Source organism: Chinchilla lanigera, unplaced genomic scaffold (assembly GCF_000276665.1).
Source record: "Chinchilla lanigera isolate Chin_1 unplaced genomic scaffold, ChiLan1.0 scaffold00002, whole genome shotgun sequence".
NCBI classification, from domain to species: Eukaryota; Metazoa; Chordata; class Mammalia; order Rodentia; family Chinchillidae; genus Chinchilla; species Chinchilla lanigera.
This window is the reverse complement of record NW_004955403.1, coordinates 36,417,034-36,443,505: the sequence shown is the minus strand read 5'-3', so window position 1 is coordinate 36,443,505 and position 26,472 is coordinate 36,417,034. Positions and strand designations below refer to the sequence as shown.

General features: G+C 39.8%; 1 protein-coding gene and 1 long non-coding RNA gene across 8 annotated transcripts in view; one reads left to right on the top strand and one right to left on the bottom strand.

The window, feature by feature from the left end:
- Positions 1 to 3,737: 3,737 nt before the first annotated feature.
- Mfap3l (microfibrillar-associated protein 3-like) overlaps positions 3,738 to 26,472 on the bottom strand; it is a 37,430-nt gene continuing 14,695 nt past the window's right edge. For 4 of the 7 annotated variants that reach the window (XM_013513354.1, XM_005373548.2, XM_005373547.2 and 1 more), the window contains exons 2-3: positions 21,500 to 21,926; positions 3,738 to 9,451 (exon numbers count right to left, since the gene is read on the bottom strand). In XM_013513354.1, coding sequence (XP_013368808.1) covers positions 8,520 to 9,451; positions 21,500 to 21,797 — 1,230 coding nt within the window. In that variant the 5' untranslated portion in view covers positions 21,798 to 21,926 and the 3' untranslated portion in view covers positions 3,738 to 8,519. Of the gene's footprint in view, positions 9,452 to 19,839; positions 19,977 to 21,499; positions 21,927 to 22,499; positions 22,515 to 26,472 lie in introns of those variants that run through there. The other 3 variants (XM_005373550.2, XM_005373551.2, XM_005373552.2) reach the window with 3 other exon arrangements.
- LOC106148342 lies at positions 19,976 to 25,425 on the top strand. The gene is made up of 3 exons (XR_001233689.1): positions 19,976 to 20,446; positions 20,988 to 21,091; positions 25,136 to 25,425. It is a non-coding gene; the product is annotated as an uncharacterized LOC106148342 (long non-coding RNA).

Sequence of the window (26,472 nt, the reverse complement as noted above, 5' to 3'; positions counted from 1 at the left end):
AATTAGATATCATAGAGCATAACTGCCTTCTTGGGTAAGGAATTTTTTTTTTTTTTTTCCTTTTTGAGACAGGTTTTCACTATGCAGTTCAGGCTGGCCTTGAACTCACTTTGTAGCCCATGCTGGCATCAAACTTGCAAGAATCCTCCTGCCTCAGCCCAGTGGTGCAGGGATTGCAGGCATGCATCACCAGGCCCAGTGTAGGTGTGGATTATTTTATTGACACAGTCTGGTTATTGAGAGTTTGTGTTCTTATGTGAAACACAGCAATTATCAGTTTCAAAGGATTCATAGCCAGTAAAATATACTTAATTCAATCAACTCTAGTTTAGTATGATACAGGAGTATATGTATTTTTGATTTTGCATTTTCTCTAGGATCTAGAAGGGTTCAGAAATATAATAAATGAATCCCAATTATTATTGTGGATACAGACAATTTAGGGTAAACTGATATGGAAAATTATACTACACACATCACACAAAATCTGACAATTGCAGATTCTTTATATCAGCTGCCAATTTTTTTCCACAAAGTGTGGATTACGCAATTAAATTTTCTGATGTCTTAAGACTTTCAAATTTTCTTCAATAGATGAGAACATTTCTACGAATAGAATGCCAAGGTCCTAGCTTGTGCAGTGGTTCAGTTTTACATAATTTCAAGTATAAGCAACATTAAACTTTCCTTCTTTTATGTTAAATGGATAAAGTGTCTACTACATGGCAGGTAAATTATGTCATGGAGTCTATTCTATAGCCAAGCATTTAACATCATACAAAATAATGTGGTTTTCTGGCTGAGAAGATGAGGTAATTTCAGCAGGGAAGGGAAGAGAAACACCATCTACATAGAGGGCAACCTGTAAAACTTTACAGTATAATTCTTACCATGTTCAGAAAAAAAAGTTTCTTTTTCCATTTTGCATAAAAACCTTGGTGGCTATAATTATAAATCCTGTTGAAATTTTGTTCACTCACCTCACCAAATGCCTACATAAAAAAAGTGTGCAGCACCAGCAGACATAGTAATTATACAGACTTAAACCCAGAGGCATTAGTGGGACATAGTGGTACATCTCTGTAATCCCAGTGGCTTGAGAGGCTGAGGTAGGAGGATCTCAAGTTTGAGGCCAGTCTGGGACACTTAGTGAGACCCTGTCTCAAACCGCTTTTAAGGGGTTGAGGAGGTAGCTCAGTGCAAAGGCCCTGAATTCAATCCCTAGTGCCAATACCAAAACAAAAACAAAAATGAAAAATAAGCAGCAGTAACAACAAACCCCTCAAAAACCCAAAGCAGAGGCATCAGACAGTTTAAGGAATCTCTAATATATATCACCTTTGCATGAATCATGAAAAACTTAGGGAGATAGAGTAACAAAAGTCTCTTAATTTTGCTAGCACTCTATGTACCAGTGATTTTTTTCACAGTTCACAGAGATTTCTACCCCACAAACAAACTTTGTGACACGGATCAAGTGTAGGAAAATCCACTCCATTTACTTGCAGATGCTTACAAGAATAACTCACCTACTCAACAAAAATATATGGTAGAAAATACATGGCTAATGAGAAATTTAGTTTCTTCCTGAAAAATTCATATTGCTGTATTAGTGTTCATTTTTTTTTGCTAGTGTTAGTATCTTAAGAAAATTATTTTACTCTTGTGTAATTTTACCTAACAGTGTAAATGCAATTAAATGCTGGCTCTAATTATTTGAAAATACATCAATATGCCACTTTATATACTTTTTTCAGGTTAATTCCAGTGTTTCTTTAGAAATATACACCTACTGAGGCAATGCATTTATTTTGTTCCCCCGGGACTGTTGAACAAACCCTTTATTTAATGAATTGTAGGCTTGGGGGTGAGGGCACGTTCAGGGGTACAAGAGTACCTGATTTGTTTTTCCCTTTTGCAGTACTGGGGATTGAGCCCAGAGCCTTTGCACTTAGCTACCTCCTCAGTCCTTTTTAATATTAAGTCAGGGTCTTGCTAAATTGCCTGGGCTGGCCTCAAACTTGTGAACCTCCTGCCTCAGCCTCTCAGCATAATGTGTTTATGGGTACGCACCAGCATGCCCAGTCCCTGATCTAGCTTTAATATCTACTATGACTTCGATGTGATTTGTTCTCCAAAGTTTTGGGGACTGGTCCTTGGTGTGATGGTGGCAACTTTCAGAGTTGTGGCTCAGTGAGAGTCCTTTGGTCCCAGGGTGCGCCCTTAGAAGGGAGTGTGGGGCCTTGGTCCCACTCTGGCTTTCTGCTTTTAGTCTTCCTCATTCTTGCCTGCCTGCCATTTCTAACCACCATAAAGGGACACAGCCATGGGAGTGAGGGTGGGCTGCAGAAGCTTATGCCATGCTATTTGGACTTTGAGCATCTAATACTGAGCTAAAACACCTTTTTTTCTTTATAGTTAGCCTGCCTCTGGTAGCTCATCATAGTAATGAAAAACAGCCTAATGAAACACCCTCATCAGCAAAACCATTCACTGTCATGTTTGAGCATGGTATTAGTGTAGTAGTACCAGGAACAATCACTCTTGTGGTAATCCTCTTTTATTGTGGCAGGATGAAACCATGTTTGCAGCTTACCAAAACCCAGTGCAGGCTAGTGTTTAACTTTTTTGACTCAGCACTTAAAACCTAGCATTGACAGACTATTTTAGTACATGAGGTCACAGTAAGCTCCCAATTTATGAGACATTTTTCAAACAGAGCTAACAACTTATCAGGCACACTGCAGGGATTATTATAAATCAGATAATTTCATACTTCTGACTCTGTGATTATGTTTCTTTGAAAGTCGCTTAATATAAAGCCTTGTCTTCGCTCTGACTAAAGTTCATGTAGAAGATAGCATTCCAAAGTCTGCAAAAGTAAATAAATAAATCAGCAGCTGTTTGTTCTGTGTCTTGAATATATTCATCAACCAAAATTTTCCAGTAAAGACAAAACTTTCAATCTTATTTTCTCTTTGGTGATGATACAACTGTTAATTTGTCCACTAATGCTAGCATAATATTCTTAAACCCTTTTTTGAAAAATGTTCAAGTAAAAAGTGCATATGGAAACTATATACATAGCTTACTGGGTAACAGCTCTGCTATTTTGTTTGTCTATTTGGTCTACCCTGCAGTAAAACATTGATTTTCTGTCCTTTTTCTTGTTACTTTTCCATTTTCAGTCTCTTTTGTTACAGACCACACAACTAATCTCATGTAAAAGGAGCCGAGCTTTTGCAGCTTACTGCATGTCAGAGAACCTACTTAGCACATTCTTAAATTTGGCTTGGATGTGATGTTTAGGTGTTTTGTGGCTGACATCATCTCCCGATGGAATGTTCTGCATATGTGAGTTTCCTGGTCTTTTTGGATTTTTTACAAAAGCTTCATGCCATATGCTAAAAAAAATTTTTTTTTCTGAGTCAGGGTCTTGAGATACAGTTCAGGCTGCCCTTGATCTCATGATCTTCCTCCCAAGTGCCCAGTGCTAAAAATTATTTCTTGATATAGATAAAAGTACACATAAATTGTTCTAAAAGTTACCAGGCTCGAATGAAGGCTTTAGAATTAAAATAAAATTTTGTGGTTTTATATAAAATTATTTTTTCTCTTTTCCTAAAAAATGCTTCAGATGCAAAATGGCAAAATAAAAACTGAGTACAATTTTCATGTAACTGGGAAGAGTAAATCAGGTCACAATTCCATGCTCTCTGGGCAGGACATGACACACATTCCACACACCTGTGCAAACCTTTTATTAAAGCAACAATCAAAATACAGGATGGATCACTTTTTTTTTTTGCTACAGTAATATCAACTTATATTAGTCATTTGTTTACATCTTTAAATTATTTTTAGAAAGTGAACATTTTATAGTTCACAAAATCAGCAGATTGACATTTTGGCCCAGATACATTTTCATTTTATTTTGCAATTTAACAAAAGACATTCAGAACTACTGAAATACAGCAGACCAAACATAAATACACACGTTTGATCCTAACTCACTGTTAGTGGGGCTACGATGGCAGAAAGATACACATGGAGAATTTTGTGATTGGCTAAATAAAAATAATTTATGCAGGATGTTCTTAGAACTATTTACTTTCTATTTTTACATTCTCTAGCTTTGATTTTGATTGTAGTATTTTTAGTATTATCCCCTTTATAAATTCCATCTCTAAAAAAATCTCATAAGGAGCATCATGATCTTTACATAACATTTTCCTGTGTAACATAAAAAAACACACAGTCTTTTGGAAAATATAATACGTAATTATATTCTATTTGATTATTTTCTCCACAGTTGATTTGTATAATCCAAACCTGTCAACCACTGAAGAAACCATACAAAAGTCATTAGGAAAATGAATTTTGTTATCTACTGAAGGGTATTTTGATGAACAGCTCCATGTAAAACTGACCAATATCTTGAAGATTACAGGTATTCAAAATATATGTGTGAATATGCACTGAGATTTAGTAGACAAAGAATACCAGTAAGCAAGAATGGAAACAGAAATTACCTAAAAAAAATGCCAAAAGACTGTGGGAAGATCAGTAAAGAAAAATATCTGAATTGTACTGAGAAAATAAAGTATGTGAAATAAAATTAATGCTTCATTTCTTACCAAATGAAAACACATGAAGGAAACTCCCAGTTATAGAAACATAGCTACCGCTATTGTAAGAGTTGTAGTACTGATACATGTACTCAAATGGCATAATGAAAGGTAACTGATTAGCCTTTCTAAAATACTTCCAGTGGCTAGGACTGGTGTCTATATAGTCAAGCTGAGCTGTGCTGGCTACACTATGTGTAGAGTGTGTTGTTTCAAAACATACAACTGTTCTGTGTGCCTTACATTTTCTTCATGTGCTACAGAGCTGAGCAGATCCTAGATCAACAGTGAATAACAACCCAAGCAGTAGATTAAACATGTTATCAGTCTGTTAAAATGATTTTACATAGCCATAGTTCAATTCATTCTCTCTTCCCATCAAGTTGCTTTCTTGTTACTTCACATTTTCCTTTTAAAGGAAGTTTAAGCAGCATGGACTTCTATAATTAAAAATGAAAGAAAAAAGATAAAAAAGGGAAGTAGATTCTTGAATCCATCGTGTGGGATGTCAGGCCTTTTAGCCTTAATTGTGAAAAAGAAATGCTCATAAGCATCCTAGATATTCTGGATGTAATGACATGGCACAATAATGCTTAGCATGGCTGAGAACATTCAGATTTTAGAGCAGTTTCTATATGTCATATATCATATATATTACATTTGGTTCCTAGAGATTTTAGTCAAGTATTAGTATTTCTTTTTATCCAGTATGATGTACAAAAAGATGAGAATAGCAGATGTGTCCTAAAGATATGAAAATATAATTTCTAAAACAAAACCATTATAAATTACATAGATTTTCCATATAAAATTCTGTTTTATCCCATATTTAGAATAAATACCATCCAAGATAATAGATAATCTAGGGAATTAAATATGCACGATATGTGAATCAGTTTAATAATTTCAAGAAAAAAATTGCTAGTGATATGACTAGGATCACTCAGGAAGCAGAAATTATTTGATTTTAAGAATGACTACATAAGCCCCAAAGGACATGGCTTGGGATTTAGCGTTAAACTTTTAAAACTGCCCAAATGAGCTCAATATGCATGAATGTGTTGCACAAACACACAGCTACAGTCCTATGAATTTCTAAGAAGCTAAACAGTTCACTTTATTTTTGAAAAACTGCCTGAAAATCATGAGGTCTTCTATATTTCACATTCTAGCAGGAGGGGCTCTCTCATTTTATAAAGAAGCTGTAGTATAGATAGGAAGAATTTCTAGAAGGAGAAATTCCCAGTACAAGCCAAGCTCCCTTTATAAGTTGGTTATTGTTATATCAAGAGCATTCTGATGCCTTAAAGAGGGAGAGAGTTTTAAAAATCTACATGATCTCCACCTAAAGAAGCAAAGCCAGTCTGGAAACATTCTTTGGTCAAGTATTTTAACTTTTGCTTTATGTAAAAGCCACCCAATTTTAGTTTATTGTCGCTAGTCAATCTCTACACGGAATGGATACCTTCTGTGGTTTCCGTGTGGAAATCTGCACATGGATTTGGGTGGGAAGAGAACTGAATAGAACATCACAAAACAAGCTTTGTAAGTCCCTGTTGTTGCTGTGGGCATACAAATCAAAGGTAAGAATTTGTTAACCTCTACAATAATTGGAAATCATTTATATCCTAAGAACTGGAAATAGAACTTTTGCAGCCTAAATACATAAAACCCTAGTCCAGAGAGTCCAACCAGAGTTATAGTTTCTCTCATGGCTGCTCACTACTAATTTCTGTAGGTGCCCCTCTTAGATACTTCTAACTGGATACCAACAGTTAATTCCTTTTAAAAGGATGTCTGGCCAAAGTCTATGTCTTGTCAGATTTGTCTATAAGTGAGTCCATCAAGGTCACTTCTAAAGCCAATCCCACTGCCCTCAGTGACAGCCAGAAACCTTTGTTGTAAAGTTTGGATCATGAAAGCATCCAGTATCGTGTATCCATTTTTTAGTTCCTGATTTTGCTTGTTTTGTGCAATAGGGGCTATCATGGACCATAAACTTTCATAAAACTATAAATGTTTGAGCCTGAAAGGCTCTTATGGACCATTGAGTACTGCCTGCATATTCCACAGATGAAAGAGATTAAGTCCTAGTTGGAAGTTGTGCAAGGTCACTTTCCCAGATGGTGACCAGAGGGGCAGTAAACATCTAGGTCCGTTCTCTCATTACCAGTGTGGGTCGTGTAACCTCTGACATGATAGCCCATCAGGCTTGCCATACTTGATGTGGTCACCGCCCTGATAACCACTTTAAGGTTATTGTCTCCCTTGCTTATAAGTGAAAATGAACAACATCACTCAATTGTAGAGCTGGTCCTAATCATTTTTGGGGAAGAGGAGAAGTTCCACAATTTATTTAAAATGCTATGATTTTTCAAAACTGACCCTTTTTGAGCAAGTAATGCAGCACTACATATGTTTGGGGAACCAGCAGATGAAAGCAAAAATCTGGGAAGTCATCGTAGAAAAGAGCAAGGATGTTAATATTGGCGTGGTTCTCTGAGGAAGAGCCGGCATTCACCCTCATCTAGTCTGCCCTTCTTACGGATAGAGAAACCGAGGGCTAGACTTGTTCAATACCAGGCAGTTGGTGACCAGCACTGGCTGGTAAGTACTGAACCTCTGAATGACTGGTTTTAACTTTTGCCTTCTTTCCACAAAATCATGCTACCTTGCTTATACTGCATTTTTGTGGAAGTAAATAATTCAGTAATTTTGACATAAAACTTGAGGGCAACAGTGTTCTATGCCACTACTCTTACCTTTCACTCTTCCTTGTGAAAACTAACAAGTCAGCTATGTGTTTTACAAAACTGGTCCTGTTTAAGCACTTCACAGACCTTCTACTTGCTGCCTTGTACCAGGTGTGTAGTTCACCGGCAGCAGTTGATCCCTGTAACTGCTCCTGGGAAGCCAATACTTTACAACCTATAGGAATTCATCAAATGCTTCTATTTGGAAACAATACATTTTCCAGGTAAAGAGTCAGTCTTTGTTTAGAGGATGATGTTACTTAAATGTAAACAGCAATTTTCAGGAAGAGTGTGGGTACACTGAGCCTTTTACAATCTCTCTCTACACCTTGATTGAGCTCACTGAAAGGTTCTCAGAATTGGACAGGTAAACACATTTTTATTTGACTATTAAAGTGCTATTCCAGGGCAAAGTTTTTCTCAATTTCACAACAGCAGCTTCACTGGAAATAAAAAAAAAGCAATGTATGAAAATAGGCCTGGGAAATGAAAAAAATAATGAGCATAGTAACTACTTTGGAGCATTACAAATGGCTTGTAGCTATCAGTCCTGGAACTGGTGACTGATACCAAAGCCTCTGAGGTAAACATTCTAGGCAAAAATAAGGACAAAAGTGGTAAAGAGGATGCAACCAGAAGGAGGAAATTAATGTTAATATAATAACTACTCCATTATAAAGGAACAGTGAAAGTAATTAAAACTAAGAAGAAAGTGCAACAAACCCATATACGTGCATTTGCTATTATAGCAGACCTATACTTTTTAAAAAGAAAAGCAATACAGTATGCATTGACAGGGCTCTTGAGCTCAGAATATCTTACAGTAGTGTACTCTTTGCCAAAACGGCATCACCAATTAAGGGATTTGGCAGATAATGGCCTCTACGATTCATATCACAAGGACAGACAGCTTCTGTCCGACATCAATTCTGCACCCTGATGTTTCTTGTATCTTTTTCTACTGGGGAGATGCCAGTCACGTCAACTGCACGCAGGTGTTTCTCCCTTTCAAACGGCATCACTCCTACCTAAGGGATGAGAGTCTCCTGGTAAGGCTTAGCGGCAAGTGCGTACTACATCTGTATTACAAAGAGCAGCCCCTGGTTTTCTTGATATGCATAGCTTTTCGGAGTGAATATTAGACATGGCTTTCATAAATAATGCAGGTGTTTTTGTCGCATGTCACTGCTGGCTCTGTCATTTCCAAGTGAGCTGGTGGCAGTCCTCGATCTGATACCTCTACAGGGGACGGCTCCTCAGAGGTTAGCTCTGTGGATGTTATGTCTGTAGAAGGCTCTGCAGTTTCCGGAGACTGTCCAGCGGATGGTTCTGTCTCCTCTTCATCTTTGACCTCAAACTGTACGCCCTCTTGGTCATCCACATGATCTTTTTTGGACTGGGGGTGAACAGATACCTTGATGGCAATCTGCTGAGGCTGTTCGTGCAGCGATGAGGCGTCGGAGTCAGCGGTGGGCGAGTCACTTCGCTTCAGAGAGTTGGGGATTGTGTACACCTCATCCCTCTCTGCAGCCTCCTGGCCTTCTGGGGTATGCCTCACAAAATTCTGCCCCTGCTCCTCCAGCCCGACTACTTCCATGATTTCCTCCATGATAGTCCTGCAGTTCATGATGAGAGGAGGCAGAGGCACACTCCTGGCAAGCTCTTCAATATAACGGGCAAACTCCATGGTTTTGAACTGGGTGACTTTGGCAAGCTCTAGAGTTTTGGCTGAGGTGATGATGGGGATCCGCTTGGCAATCTCGAAGGCCTTTTGCAGCTTCTCTGCGCCTTCTGTCCTAAAGAACTCATTGATGGCTTTCTCGGTCTTCTTCAGGTGGCTGCTCATCATACACAAGCGGGTGATGTTGAGGACCATGACGATGGTGAAGGCCACGAGGCAGACAACCATGTAGTAGACGCCCATGTCTCCAGAGGTAAAGATGACTCTCAAGGTCACCGTGTTATTCACAGTGCCATAGATGTTAGAGGCCACGCATGTGTATTTACCTCGGTCTGAGAAGGATACCTTGGTGATGTTCAGGAGGCCGCCATCCACCATTTGCCATTTTCCTGTCAGAAGGGAGAGAAGAAAATTCAAATACGGACATTCAAGGCCCATTACTACAGATTTATGCATTTCTAAAAGGATCAACCAAGAACAACGAACATTTACTTCAAGTGCTTATTATGCACCAGTGACATATATTAATCTGCACAACTCTGTGAGGTAGTACTGATGCTTGCTCCATGCTATAGGATAAAGAAAACTAAGGCATGGTTAAGCAAAGCCAAAGCCATCCATTTGGAAACAGTATAACTGGGCCATGAACTGGTATTCAGGAAGCTGCATTCTTTTTCATGTATGCAGTGCTGAGGACTGAACCTAGGGACTCACCCATACTAGGCAAGTGCTCTACCCTTGAGCTATATTCCCAGTCACAAGGCAGTACGCTAAACCACCAAACTGTATTGCGCAACTTTACATCCTACTAGAAAATTCAGAAATCATCTGAAAAATGCTGCTCGTAGGAAAGAACTCCTGGATCGTAGAATCTGACTTTCTAGCCTGCCTGTGAGCATGGCTCTCAGAATACAAAGTATTTTAGATTCAACATAGTATATGGAGTAAACAAATTATAATTGTTTACTGGTTTCTCATATTTGAGATTAGTGTTATCCTTTTATGACCTCTGGCTAATTAATACATAATGTATGTCACTAGTTTTGAGACTACAGTGAATTGTCTAAAGTTACAACCCAACAATGGGAAGAATAAGAGGCTGGGTATGAATTAATACCAATTTATTTTAGTGTTACAAATAAATTAGGCCAACTGAGATGGAAATCAGCCTGACATGAAGAAGAATGCACCTTGATGAATGTAATTCTTCTCCCAACACTTCTCCATCTTGGGAATGAGGTTCTGAATCCGTGAAACTCTAGATTACTTCGTAGTCTGACTATTTGTGGTAGCTCAGAGGACCTCTGTGGAACACAGTGCTAGGTTTGCTTTCAGGGTCTTGGCTCCAAGCCTTTCTAAAATCCTACCTTAGGGGCTGGGGATTTAGCTCAGGGGCACAGTGCCTGCCTGGCAAGTGCAAGGTCATGAGTTCGATTCCTGATACCGGACAAAAACCAAAAACAACAACAACAACAACAACAAAAATAAATAAAATCCTACCTCCCTAGACTGCCCCAATGTGTGAAGATACTCCCAGCCAAGCCTCCTGGGAGTTCTTTGGAGCAGGCAGTTCTACGCTTCTTGATAAAACCACTCTAATTCCCTGAGACAATAAGAGAAGCCTCTCCCAAGACCTGGGACAATTAAACATGTAGTTTTAAAACAATCATTGTATTTTATTTTACTTGTTTCTTTCCTTATGGCAGTGGCTTTTACTTCTAATGAATAGCCTGATCCTTCCCCAAATAGGCATGCTTTAAAAGAAAAAAAATCTCACAAGTACAGAACTGGGCAGGGTCACAGTGTACTGTGGAATGAGGCAACAGAGGGCCTGTTTTATTCCACTGTCTTCTGCGTCAAAGGACATCCTTAAGAAGGCTCCCTGAGCAATGAATACCTGCCTGGGGCCTACGGTTCCTCACATTTACTGGCTGTGGTGACTCTGGCACTGGCCTCTCTGTAGATGCTGTCATGCTACTCTGCCTTCTCAAAGAACATCTGTGCAGAGTGGTTCCTTGTGTCCCTAAGTAACCCTTTTCTAACAGTTCAGCCAGTGTGTTTTCTTCATGAGCAGAAAAAACTGGTTGCAAAGTTTAGTGACTTTTCAGTTTCTTATGAATGTGTATAAAGAGGTAAACCTAGCAACTGGCCCATGACAATCTCTCATTTGGGTGAGATGGATAAGACTTCCACTAATTTCATTTCGATTGTGAATTTCTTCAGCTGTTGTCTTACATGAATGTACAATGATCTGAGGCCAAGGAAACGGCATTATCAATTTATTTTCTTATAAGCTGCATGTTTTATAAAGTAGACTACAGCAGACATAGGGGGGAAAAATACCCTGGCTAAAGGAGAGCTTATTTTTTACAGAAGATACTAGATTCCATGGCTTAACTACAGGCCATGACAAATACAGATACATATATTATGATCCTAAAACAGTTGGGTTATTATTAACACCCGCATTAAATGACTGAAATCATAGTCCCCTGATAGTAATTTCCTGTTATCAATCTCAGACAAGGATATCAAAACATCTCTTTTACTAGATTCTTCTTTAAAAAATAATTTATTTTATGGATTAAGGTAATATTAATGGCACTTAGGATTCTGTTCATGTGTAATATGGTAAAACAAATATATAACTTGGATTAAACATTCTATGACGAGACCACAAAGCAATTCCAAGACACTGGAACCCAAGACACCAACATACACACACACACACACACACACACACACTCACAGCCTGACTTTTCCATCTCTAAGGTTTTTTTCTCTCTCTGCTGATATAGTCATTCTTTTCTAAGAATGAAAGTATCAAAATTTCCTTTCTGTCTCAGCTTCCCCTTTGATTAGTGAAAAATAGATTTTTGTATGTTCTACCACCACTCAGAGCTCTAAAAATTAGCAAGAGGCACAGATTTTGTTTGGGGTGTTCTTCCATCAGGCAGGGCTAGCCTGAAACAGACTCTCCACATATTACCTGCCCAGCTGGGAACATGTTGAGTACATTCACCTCAGTCTATAAATACCTTGCCATGAGACGCAGTCTGGAGGGGTCCTGACTTTGGCTGTAAGTAAGAAAGTGAAAGATACAAAAACACCCACGGTGACTGTCACAGGAAATCTTCAGTGCTAAACACAGGAAGCAGGTATACACGGTGCTGTTCCTGAGAAGTTTAAACTGCAATTGAGTGGGAATGTCAAAGCTAGGAGTTGAATTTTCATGAAGCTGCATTGCTTTACTACAAATAAAAACCCAAAGTGTTAGCAGCTGATGCCAAGTCAGTTCTACACACAATGATTCTGAGGGCAATAAAAGAGGCAGACATTTCACCATGACTTTCTGGATGCAATACTAAAGCGCGTGTAAGGTATTTCCCTCACATTTCTTGCTACCTTCCTTGTTCATTCCATCCCTGGCTCAGATTGTACCACCCCCTGGGAAGAGGACTTCTCTTCCTCTGTAACCTTTCCAGGGGTGTCCCGGAAGATGAAGCACACTCTTAAGGCTTTAGACTAAAATACTGACATGTATTATTGCAAAACTGGAGATCACAGTCTTCCCCCAGAAACTCCAGGCATGTGAGTCATGTGTGAAAGTCTCCCACATGTGAATGCAAGTGTGGTGGTGACAGTCTCTCCTTTGCAAAGAGAAAAGCTAACAGATGTTGTTTTTGAGCTATACTGCAGTGCATGTGCTATGCTGCACAACAAAGCTGACATTTTTAGAAGGGCAATGATCTTTTTTATCTTGCTCGCTCATTCAGCCGACAGATATCATTGAGCAAATTGTCTGTGTACTGGGCTTCACGCTAGACGATGAGAATACAGAGATGAGTAACATACAATTCTAGACTGCAAAAATCATGCAGTCCCAACAGGGAAACAGACTCCAACAGACAGCTCCAGTACTGTGTGGCAAGTTCAACAGCATGTGGGAGGGTGGACAAGGGGCAGGGCTTTCTAGCAGAGGCCAGTACTAAGCCAGGCTGGGCGTGCAGTTACAGGAAGGAAGAGGAATGGGAGTAAAAGATAGGACTTGTAAGGCCAGAGGGGGGATGGTGGAGGGAAAAAACATGGAGGGGGAAGGGAGACAGAGAGACAGACAGACAGACAGATCCTGCACTACCGGAGCTGACAAACCATGCAAAAAACCAAGGAGGGCTGCTGGAGACCAGGCTGGAGAGGAATGCAGAGCCAGACCACAGGACACGCAAGACACGCAAGAGCTTTCTATTTCTCCTGTGGGAGAACAGAAGCCCCTTGTAGTTTTACACCTTTTTGCACATAACTGTACCAGACAGATGTGCCTTAGTTCATGGCTCAGAGCACGAAGGCCCTCTGACCAGCTTCCTCTGCCTCTCCTTCCTCCCTATGCCAAGTGCCCCTCCTGACACATCTTTAGGCCAGTTCAGGCCTTACCTTGCGTCTCACCTCACACCCTCACAAAGTCGTCTCTGAGCCCTGATCACATCAGAGAAGAGAAGCTGAAAGTCTGGAAGCCGATGTAGCTAAGCGTGGGAATTTTAAAAACGAGGAAACTGGCATTTCAAATCATGGGGGAAAGACTGCTGGAACAACAACTGGTCATTTTAAAAAAATAAAGGCAATACATGCAAACAAATTCCAAGTACTCTGAAGATACAAATATAAAAGCACAAGATTATTAATAGAGAATAAAAGATGCTCCAAAATCTTGGGATGGGAAGTTCTTTAAAAGTATTTTAAGAATCTCAGAAGCTGTAAAGGAAAATGCTGATGGATCAGATTTCCCCCAAATTAAAAATTTCTGCATATAAAATGTCCTATTACAGAAAAATTGGAAGAAAATGATTGGGAAAAATTATAGAATATTTGACACACAGATTCTTAATGGCTACAAAATATAAAGAATTCCCATGAATTAAGCAAGTCAGGACACAAATGTAGGAGAAAAAGCAGGAAAAGGATTATGAATAGATAAATGTAACAGCAAATGCAAACAGCATCAAAGTATACAAAATCATTAGTGATTAAACAAATGAAAATTTTAAAGGGAGCAAAGTAGTGTTATAAAGCATAATTTTCACCTTCTAGATTGCCAAACTAAAAGGGAGAAGGGCACTGATTACACATTTGGTTTCTGAGAATGTGGGGAAAGGGCATTCCTACAATATGCAGGTTGGAGTTTATTTGGTCAAATCCTTCAAAGTTATTTTAAAGGCACCCATCAAAATTTAAAATGAATGTAACCTATGACCCACTTTTGGATTTTCTGAAATTCACAAAATCAAAAAAGCCTTGACTGATGGGGAAATATTAATGAACGCAAGGAAATCAAAGTAATGAAAAAAAATCTTTTCAGAATAATATTTTTCTCCAGGGACACTGTTCTAGTTTTCCTCTCCTTTTGGCTATCTCTGGGAGAAGCCATAACTTTGTCCCATTCCAAGAAGGTAACTAACCTGGGACCACTGTCCTTAGCATGGTGACCTGTACATGTGAAGGCACAAGGTGAGAGCAATCTACAGGCCATGTCAAGTAGATCTACCAGCAAGGGTATCAGTAGCACCCTATGGCCACATTTAAACCTGTGAGCAGCAAGAAATTCTCTGGATTAGGACTTATTGTGATTCAGTATGAAGCCAATCTATGGCACCATCAGAACTATTACTCCTGAAACAACTTACTGCTCCATATGGGTGAGCAGCACCAACCCATTCTGGACCTGAAAAACCATATGCAAAGTGAGGGCACAACCTACAAAGACCCTGTAATTAAAGCTTTTGCTAAACACCATGTCTACTAAAATCCTAAATCCTCCCAGATTTTCCTGAGGATCACTGAGCATTAAAAATTAACAGTATAACCAAATGCTAAGCTCCTAGAACTTGTCACAAATTACATATTTGAAGGAAAAAATGCTTTTCCTCAGAGATACGATTCTGTGAAAGTGTAAACCAACGGATGTCTCATTTGTCTATGTCCCCAATGAGTTGTGTAGATAGATTAAAACTCTGTTCACAATTTCCTTTAGCTATTCTTAAGCTTCACACACCCTTGCTTTCCAAGGAGGAGTGTTCAATCTGCCAAAACAAGACTGTTATTCTTTTGAAACCACTTAAATAAAAATATTCAGGTGGTGAGAGTTCCAATCCATGTTTATGCACACACAAAAAGAACATCACTTGAGAACTGCATTGAATCAAGTCTTCAAGTACACACAAAATGAGAATGCGTGCGCCTATAAATGTGGCGCATATTTTCCACTGTGAAAAACAGGCTACTAAAGAAAAAGGATCCATGCCTTCTTACAAAATGTAATTGAAAATAAATCTAGTACTGCATGGCTGCACCTGTTACAGGGCTTCTGCAGAAGGAGACAGATCCTTGAAGCCACCGAAGGGACAGACCACCAGCTGTGAGGGCTCTTGTGCTCCTACCCCCATGCCCAAGTGCTCCTAAGAGACCTCTTCAGAGGTCTAGGGCAGCTCTAAACAGTTATTTCCTTTATCACGTGGAGCAAAAGAGGCTTGAGATAATACAGGCTCAGCTCAGCTTGCAGCCTGGGAAGAGGGGTGGTGTGTGAAAGGATTGTGCTATTCAGAATCTGCAGTTCTGCTCTGCTTAACGGCATTAATATCCAAAAAGAGCCCGCTGCCTTTTTATATCCTGGAAAAGGAAACATCTAATCCTCTAGCTAATTTGATCTGGTAACTTTTAAATAGTACTAAGTTTGTAATTCCGTATAGACTTGCAGCAGTCTTTTCTGCAAGTAGCTACAGGTGGTCTTCCAAAAAACAGCAGCCTACACTTGCTTCACATAAATAACTTCCATTTGGGAATTTCAGCTGTCGTCTTTATCTGAGATCGACCTGGAAAGGTCTTTTCACTGCTGACTGAATCTATCTCACACCCCAAGTGGAACAAAATACACTTAAGAAATACACAGAGGTTACCAGGTTAGCCCTTCATATGGTCTACTTTTGAAGAACCACCAGAGTACCATAAATTTAACCTTTTAATGAGGAAATACATTATGGGTTCAAACACCTGACTCAAAGATCTATATTGGAAGGTTTCTTTAGCAAGCCAAGAAGTGCACCTTGGGGTGATACCAAGGTTTCTTCATTTTGGTACTTGTCTTAGTCACTTTCTTGTAGCTGGGAAAAGAGACCCAACATGAATAACTTAGAGGAGGAGAGGTTTATTTTGGCTCAGGGTTACAGTCCATGGTCTGCTGGTTGTTAAGGCAGAAACAGTGCAGGGTGGGGCAGAGCAGAGCAAAGATGCTTGCATTACGGTAAGGGAGGGAGAGAAGGGGAGGGAGAGAGAAGGGACGATCTAGGGAGGGACATACACCCTTCTAGGTTACACCCACAGGGACCACCTCTTAATAGCACATGCAGCTACCACTATGCCAGTGTATTAATCCACTGATGAACATAGCACTCCTATGATCTAATCAACTATTAAACATGTGAGGCTTTTGGGGGACACCTCTGATCTAAACTATTAACAATACTGGTGTATTTTGGGCTAGGTAAGTCTCTGTTGAAGTGTTCCGTGCTGTCTCTTGTAATCTGTCTGGCAGCACCCCGGGAGCATATCCAACAGATCCCAGTAGCGTAATTCTCCCACTACATCCTCGTTTATGACAATTAAACATGTCTCCAGAAACGAGCACACGGACCCTAGGGGTAGATTCCAGCTTAGAACCGATGGGTTAGGCAAATGTAGTTTACCCAGTGCATAATATGCTTTACAATTTCTACATACTTTCTTTTTCAGGAGTAGAAGCATATCAGATATCAAAGGAGCCTTTCTAAACAAAAGTGATGAACTGAAGAAGGGAAAATCTCAAACTTGCTACAACAGCATTCACAACATTACTTTGAAATTTTGAATAAGATTCAAGAGATGTTCATCATTTTGTAATTATTAAAGTTTTTAAAAGTAGAGAAATTGAGACAGAGAATACAAAATTACCCAGAAAGCTCTCCTCTGTGCTTTACAAAACACACTATATCAAGAAACAGGGATTTTAGCATTTGAAATCTATTATGATGAGAAATAGTACAATATTAAAAATAGTAATAGTAGTTTTCACTTACTGAGACCTTGGTATGTTCGAGGTATTATGCTAAGTATTTAACAGATAAGTATTTTTCAAGATTCACAATCCCATTTGGCAGTTAAGAAAAAGAACTATCTCTCTTTTACAGATGAGAAACTGTAATTCAGAAAAAGTCAAGGGACTTGTTCAAAGAAAGAATATAGTATGAGCCTTCTGAATTTCCAAATATATTTATATTTACATAAATTTGGTTTAATGCCTCTGGGTAAGTTTTTATCGCAAATATTTAATGCACTAAAGGAAGAATTCACTGTAATATTTCACACTAATTAATATACAACTTCAAATTGATTTCAGAAGTACCACATGTAAAGTAGGGAGGTGATAAACTACAGTCTTAAAATATGGCTGGGTTGTTGTCCCTTGGAGAACTAATTAAAAGGCATTTCATCATCAATTAAAGATTCACAAAATAACAGAGTTACGTAAACTAAAGGGAAATTTTATAATAATGAATTCCATCATGCTAGAGCAGCAGTCCTGAGCACTGTGACCTGTATGCAACTTACCTCGGTTTACTCCTGTGTACATTTATTCAAGAAAATTCTTGACTGCTTTTGGTGACAAGATACTACAAGCGCATGGGAAACAAATGCACACCAAAGTCCGAAACATAACTTAAAGGAAGAATTTCAAACTTAAATCTCTAACGAGTGAGCAAGATGTGTTTACAAGGCCCCATACCAGTTGACTTTCTTGAAATGCTTGTTTCTTATCATCTGATAAGAGCACTAATGTGAATTTAAATGGTTTAAAGTCACAATAAGAAGTCAAAGCAAAAATATATTGAGTAATGAAGACCTAAAAAATTTTTTTTCCCAAAATACTTCCTGGAAACTATAATTTCTATTCACTCCTAGGAAAAGGAAAAACCTAAAACAATTCATTTTGTGATTATTTGTGGTTATTATTGTTGTGTAAAGTCTGCATTATTTTTGTGATAAGGTTGATGGACCACCTCAGACAGGTTCTTTAGTAAGCTACGAAAAAAAAAAATCAATTTTCCAGTTCTAGATTTCACATTAGTCTCTTCTGATCCTCTGGAATTCCCTGACAAGTACCAGGGAAACCATGTAAACCAGCTGCTCCTTCCGCCAATGGCAGGAAACAGGCCCATTCTTTTTAAGACCAGTGGGGCGGGCAGGAATAACAGCTATCTCACTTTGTCAGCATAAACAAGAAATGGAATTGTTTCTTTCCAAGCTAATTACACAGCAGATGACACTGTGCTCTGCAAACAGATTATCAGGTATTCTGACTATCTTTACATGCATGTGTGTGCACATACATGCCTGATGCATGCATACATAAGCTATAGCACCAATCCTAACTCTGTCTAAACTTGGAAGGTGGTGGTTATGATCCATCCTTTATCTGGGGTCTCTTCCCACATTGACTATGGCTGGGTGAGATGCTCTTCAACTTTTCTCTCTTACTGAGATCTTAAGGATGAGCCAGTGCTGGTTGGGCATAAAGGGAGAATCAATACCAGCTGGCCACCTCTAGCTGTTTAATATCCTGTCCATTCACCTGCTTTCTCATCTATACATGTAAAAATTGATAATATCCCACTGTCATGCTTTAAATAAAATTAGAAATAATACATGAAGAGGTATGGGAGCTTAATAAAGGGCAGTATTTGTCAATGAGGATTATCTTGATTTTGCTGGTTTGGTTTTAGCAGCAGTAATAGGATATTTAGGTAAGGTTTTAGGACAGTAGAGGCAAACCCATGTCATAAGTGCCACTGTGGGCTGTTTGTATCACTGAAAGCTCTAAAAGGTTCGCCATCACTGTTCTAGGATATTCGCATCAATTTCCATCCTCTATTTAACCACTTCCCTTGTTGAGTTATAAATGACACACTGCCCCATTTAAACTTCTAGCCTACTGGTCTGAAAACTGAAATCTACGTCTGTGTTATAAAATGGGAATTTCTTCCACCAGAATTGAAAAGTTAAAGGCTATGCCCTCTTTAACAGGCCACAACAGCACTAAAGTTCTAGTATTTTATGATGAGGAACCTCTCATCTCTGTTTTCTATGTATTACTTGGTTGCTAGGTGCTATGCTTTGTCTATTACTCCATTTTACTTTTGCTCTGAAATTACATTATGTACAACGTATAATAATTACAATATTACAAAAGCTGAGATGGTACACCAAGCACTAGCATCATGGATTCTTCTTAAAGATTGAAAGTACACCTGCTTTATGAGATTTAAAATAGTTAAGTGATTTATCAGCAAGGCTGCTGGCTACAAACCAGGCACGAGTGATGCATCCTGACAGAGCTGTTTTTTCTACCAAGGGCTTCCGAATAGCTAGCAGGAAACCTGCAGTTTATTGACAGGCTGCTGCTATAGACCACCTAAAGCATCTGCACACAAGAGAAACAAAGAATAATATGATGACCATAGAGTTCAACTGTCTCAATATACAGATGGAAATGGCAAGGTACAGCCTCTACCTAACACGACTGAGCACATAGTTATAAAAAGCTTTTCAATTAAGCTACTGAATATTTCCCCAGGACTTGGGACAATGTTCAAAATGCTGTGATGAAATTGAGACCTCAACACTACGCTGTTCCCATGGTTTTATTCCTTATGAGACTGAGCAGCTCACAGCCCCAGACCCAACTCTTTAATACCTAGTGATGACCTTTGCTTCAGGATCTATGCAGAAGACTGAGGTCTGGAGTGTGCAGTCCCCTCGATTCAGACACCCTGTTATTCCCAGCAGTGTCCCAGCCCTGTGGAAAGACTTGATAAGGTACAGGGGCCTGAGTGTGTGTTACCATGGCTACTTCCCTCCCTTCACAAGTGTGACATCACATCCTTCTGGCTCTGAGTTGTGGATGAGAGTGCTGTAGGAATGAAACCGGTGTGGGCTGGAAGCGGTGCTCCCTTATCTCTCCAAGGTCAATAGTAAAGGCTTTAGCCAGAGCCACTTAATTAGCAGCAGAATGGGGAGCAAATTCTAGTACAGGAGGTTTTGAACTATAAAGTCCATAGAATTCCTTCTAATTTATGGCCCCACACTGTTCCTTGGTGGGGAACGACTTCCTTTCTCCTAGGTTAAATGCACATATGATGTGTAGCATATAACGTTATGACTTAAGAGGAGAAGCTTTATTATACTGTATAGCCTTAGGGGCTACGCAAGAGCACCATCAGGGACAGCACTCCAGAGAACACCCGTATCCCAGGCAGAAGACTTCCAGCCGCCTTCACCACAGGGAATGCTGTGAACTAGAAGTATGTAACTGTGAGAAAAGTCCACCTTTGTAACTCCTAGGGAGACATGGGGCATCAGCCTCTGCTGTTTTCAAAGCAATTAAGTTAAAAGGAGGGAAAGAGATTAGAAATGTAGGTTTTGCTGAAGCAGAAACTCTTCTGGGAATTGTTCATTGGTTAAAGGGTTAAGGAATGGGGAGGGCAAGGGGAAGGAAAGAACTGAATAAGCTGCTACTTCAGAACAATGGTCTCTTTACTCCCCCGCCCCCAGTGCCCTACTTGATCACACAGTAAAATGCTGGGAAAACAGATTAACTCCTTCAGGTCAATCAGACGAGGCAGGGGTTTCCGGACAGTCACTTCTCACATCTAAAAGGAGAAGTATACTGATCGCCAATGTTGCAAACCTCTTTCTGCCTGCAGTCTTTCCTGAAGGAAGCTCAGGGCTCAGGACCGTGATTCACACTTTTTGCAGGAAACTCATTCATTACCAACCCCACTGCATTCTCCTATGGCCTGTGTCATTTCTTACTATTGCATCTGCCTTCCCTCTTGGCTTCAGTCTGGAAACTTCAGCCAGGTCTCCAGGAGCACAGAATGATCCCAGCTGGCGGTTGAGAATCTGCGCAAAGATTTCTTTTAAAAAGTGTGGTCTTTAAATCCAAGGTGGGTGAATTAAACTGACATTTATGATAAACAACTACTATACTGTTTTTATTTAAGTCATTTCCATGAGAGAAAACAAACTCCCTTAGAAGCTGCACATACGCTTCTGGGAAAAGCCATTTTACATCTGTCTCTGTAATATTCTGAATGTGTTATATCAGAAAACTCCAAGAGGCCTTGGAAAAGACTTCAGGCGTGTGCCCTTTGTCTTCAAAGTCAATGACTAGAAAAATGAATTAATTAGAACTTTGAATCCTTAATGATATATATTCTTTCTCTTGCCTTTGGGGGAAGAAAGACAAAAATGAGCTCTTTAAATGACTTCCATGAGAACAATGAACATTAAGGCTGCTGGCTCCTAAGTCCCTCTTTGTATCTTATGACATCTGACACAAGTCTGTAACCTACCTCCGCCTCTCTCCTTCTCATCCTCCTCTTCTTTCAGCAGTTTGCCAACAGAATTATACCACTTAAACTGTGGGTCAGGGATGCCATAAACACTGCAATTAATCAAGGCACTGTTCCCTTCCTTGACTATGATATGGTCGGTTCGGGCAATGATTACAGGCACAGCGCCCAAAACCGCGTCAGTGCCGTTTAAAGTGCTGTTAGCCACACTCTTCGCACTTGCTAGAGTGGATACTAGGATTAAAAAGGGCACAGAAGGTAGAAAGCACACAGTCAGATGGCTCTTCACCAGATCCATCTTCTTTGCTTGCTCTGTAAGGCAACAGCTGGTTTGCCGATGGAATCTTCTATCCGACAACACACTGTTCAGAGCGGGCCATGGGACAAACCTGTCCTGGATCCATGGAGTTGGTATTTGATTAAGACCCTGTTAAAAAAAAACAAAAACCATACATACATAAGTATTAGCACTTATGCTCTAAAGATACTAGTTGTAAAATTTTAGGTATCTGTCTAAAATACAAAACCCACACAAGTTCAGAAGGTGTCCCAATGTTAAATGGTATTTTTCACAAAAAACATAACTAGAACTTTGTTAATTTTCACTATTAAAACAAATAGCTCTTAGTAGGAACAAATATATTTCTCACTGTTAAACTGATGTCACCTTACTGCACAGAGTTCAAAATTGATTTAGCTTCTTAGCTTTACAAGATCTCTTTCTACACAGTCACCTGTCTTCACTGTGGCCAACTTGAGTGCTCAATGGAGTTGTCCCTCACCTGTTCTCTTCCAGGAAATGTGGACTCCAGTCTGTTTCATTGGCCCTAGCTTGGGCTCTGCCAGAATTTGGAAGGACTTTTCCAGAATCAGTCTGGTGTTCTTGTAACTCCATATTATGGCTTCCAGGATATTTTTCTTCCCTGCCTATGATCTTATGACCCCCACTGTATCTGTCTCTATAAGCTGCGCTATTATTGCTTGACTCCTAAGTACTCACTGATTTCCCTCATTTCCATCTTCATCTGCCTCCCAAAAGCTGGAGAACATCATCACGAAGGTGAGGTGACATTTGGGTGGCTGTACTTCTGTGTCCAAAGATCTAACCTTAACCAATTCCTCTCTCCTCCGTTTTACCAACTAACCCAATGGCTATACCCAGTCTCCTAATTCTAAATTCTGAAGTTCAAAGAATTCTGAAGTTTTAAGTAAACCATGTTTAATTGCAATCAACCATTCCTCCATATCTCTTACTCTCCTCACTGGGCCTTTGAAGTCTTCTGTGTTTCTTCGTCTTTCTGTTTCCCTTCCCACCCCCTGGTCTGCAAGGTTCACACCTATCTCAGTCTAGACCCAGTCACGAAGATTACAATCCTCAGTGTCCTCACCCTTGTTCTCGTACCTTGTTTACTCTGCCAATACACAACCTTGATCAAGCCAATCGTTTATCCTATACCTAGAGGCTGGCACAATACTGGAGAGAATCATACAATGGTGTAATTATTGCCGAAATGAAAGAATGACCTCCACCCCCCAGTGACTTCCGGCAAACTGTTTACCAGTGCTCAATCAGTTAGCATTCTCTTTCTATAATGCTTACAGATATCTTCAGCTTGCAAATCAACCAGCTTAGCCCAATGCCGTGCCTAGCTCCTCAAGACAAGAGAGACCGCCTTTCTCCTGATACGCCTTGAAGCATGAATTCTTCTATTTGTCTTCCTACTTTCTGGAAAGCATACTGTATCTTATGTTCAGTCCCTTACTACCATTTACACCCCACATTTCTCTATTTCACCTGCTCTTTCCTAAAACATCTCTTGTTCGGAGCACCAGTCATTTCCTGTTGCCTAATTTTTGTCTCTTACCAAATGTTTATGGTGATTGTTATTATTAATGATTCTTTCTCAAAACTACCTTTCCTTGGTTTCCACACTCTCTCCCTCCTGATTCCCACTCCTTAAAAGTTAACTAACTCATACAGTTTGATTGTGGGCCCTCTTCCCTTTTCACACATAGCTCCTCCTAAGGTTTCTTCCCATGCCTTCATTCCTACCTACAACTTAAGTAGTGACTCCCAAACCCATGTTCTAAGTTCTAACTCCTTCCTGAGTTTCAGATTGTTGCTATCAACCTGGATGCTCTGCAGACAACATAAATTTAACATTTCACAGCCAAAGTCCTTATCTTATTCACAAAATAAGACAGTTCTTGGATTCCTTGTTTCAGTCAGGGCACTACCATCTGTGGAGGTATGCATGGGTGCAGCCTTGATTAAAACATTGTACTACTCTCCCAGAATACCAGTAGTTCCACGTTGTTGGTTTCACTAATTAAATATTACTTAGATCGGTTTCATCCTCATGAGCTCATCTTACCCAAAATCATGCAGCAGTGTTCTGCATGATCTGTCTGACTTCCACCTTTCTCCAAATCCTCATCCAATCCTTACACTCACTGGTAGAGTAACCATTCCATGATTCAAACTATGGTACTATTCCTTTACTTTGCAACCTTCAATGTTTCCCCAGTGCTTACATTATGATACCTGAATTCCTTACCTTCTTATTCACTCACAAAGATTTGTAAGAAAAGACAAGAAAGATCTTTCATCTTAGGTGGAGCTTGTGCTCTCATGAAGTAAAGCAGACAATGAAAAGTACACGCCTAAGTACAGATTTCAGCTACAGATGTACACCTGGATGATAAACACACCGTGAGGGCTACGTGCTGAGTTAGGCAGCTGGGAAGGACTTAACTGAGGTGGCCCCTGAGCCAGGGTGAGCAAGGCCAAAACCTGGGAGAAGAGTGTTCCTGGAAGAAGGAACAACAAAACAAATACTGCAGGTGAGGAAACGAGGGAAGAGTTATAGAATTGCTCAGAGAAGTAGACAAACCCACATCATCCAGGGCTTTGCAGACCAGACTAAGGACAGCTTGGGTCATATCTAAAATTCGATGGGGGCTGAGAGCAGTGGTATACACCTGTAACCCCAGCACTTGGGAAGCTGAGGCAGGAGGATGGTAAGTTGGAGGCCAGTCTGGGCTACCTAGTAAGCTTAAAGCCAGCCTGGACTACATAGTGAAACTGTCTCTTCAACAACAATAACACAGACAAGGACAACAAAAACAACGCTCACAAACAAAAGAAAGAATAATAACGTTCACTGGCAAATTTTAAGCAAGAGAGTTTATAATATGTTTCTTTTAAAAAATCAACTTTATCATGTTGTAAATTACATTCAACATAGTGTGCCTATTTTAGGTATACATTTTACTGAGTTTTAACAAATTTATGTACTCGTGTACCCACCACAGTAAACAAGATATCAAACATTTCCAGCACCCCCAAAAGTCCCTCCGCCCCTTCTCAGTATTTATGTTCGTCATAATGCAGTTCTTACATCTGTGCTGCCCCCAACGAGTTCAGATTCATTTTCTCCCCATGTGGAAATCTAGTTATTTCAGCCCTACCTGTAGAAAAGACTGTCTTTACCCTGCCTTCTTGTTAGAACAATTAATCATATAGGGTGGGTCTATTTTTAAAGTCTTTATTCTCTCCCACTGATCTATATGTCAACCCTTATGCCAGTACTGTATTACCCACACTGTCTACCTCTTTTATCTTTGTATCTTTAGTCTCCGATGCTGCCCGACACATAGGATGCTTGATAAATTTGTCTGCAGAATGAAGGGAGATCTGTCCACGGGGAACGACCATTATTCCACTTCTGTATAAATCATCGCGAAGAGATGCCCAGTGGTGATAAATTGGCTTCAGACCATATATTTCCTCAGTAGGGAAGAAGTTTTCTCAGTGCTGTAGATTTCCAGGCTGTCCCTCCAGCCCCAGTGAGAACAGCACATTTCCCCACTGTGGCGAGCGCAGACAGCACAGGTTGCAATGGGACCACACACCGCTATGCCTCTGGAAATGACTTTCTTTACTTGGCTGAATGTGTGGTTTCCTTTTCTCAGGGCAGTTGTAAAGCTGTTATACATAAAAGTGTTGTCAGGAGCGCTGTCTCAAGTTTTAGACAGACTAGGCCAGGATGTCTATTCCTAGCTACTTTTATTTTTTGGTGGTGGTGCTGGGGATTAAACCCAAGGCCTTTGCACTGAGCTATATCCCCAGTCCTTTTTTAGTTTTTAAATGTTGAGACAGGGTCTTTCTAAGCAGCTAACTTGCCCACGCTGGGATCAAACGTGTCACTTTCCCACTTCAGCCTCCCAAAGTACTGGGATTACAGGCAGGTGATATTATGCCTGGCCTGGTTCTAACCACTTTTATTGGCTGTGTGTTTTTGGTCAAGAAATTACCACGCATAGGAAAATTGTGAAGATTCACAGTCAAATGTACATATATCAAGCATACTGGCTTGGGTTGATAAATATTATTAACATAATGTACAAAGCATCTTGAACTGGAAATTGACTGCTAAATCTATTTTTAAGTTATGTCATTTAAAAGACATACCTTTGTTCTGGTTTTGATTTGGTGTCATCCCACCACAAAGAACCATTACACATGACTTTCTTTTTCCTTTGTAGGGACTCAGTTCAGCCTGACCTTAAACTGGCAGTAATCCGCCTGCCTCAGCCTCCTGAGTGCTGGGATTATAGGTGTATGCCACCATGTCAAGCTAGCAGTTGGTATCTTGAGATTAGGAGGTTGGGTCACTCATCTGTGACTCCCTGATGCCTAGGCTGGAGCACATATCTGCCTAGGTACTTCAGGGGAGACTCAGAGATACAACAAAGCTGAAGATAGGCCCTACTAAATATGTGTAGTGAATATAACTTTTTCACAATTAGGGAGAATACAGCTAACAGAAGAGCAAACAATTTTAAAATGCATTAAGCCAAGAGTTATTTTCAAACAAAGGCCACTTGTTCTACTTTCAAACACTGTGGTTGCAAGAATAAAAAGAAGGGGTACTTCTGAGCTATGATATTTTCATAATAACGAGTGCTCT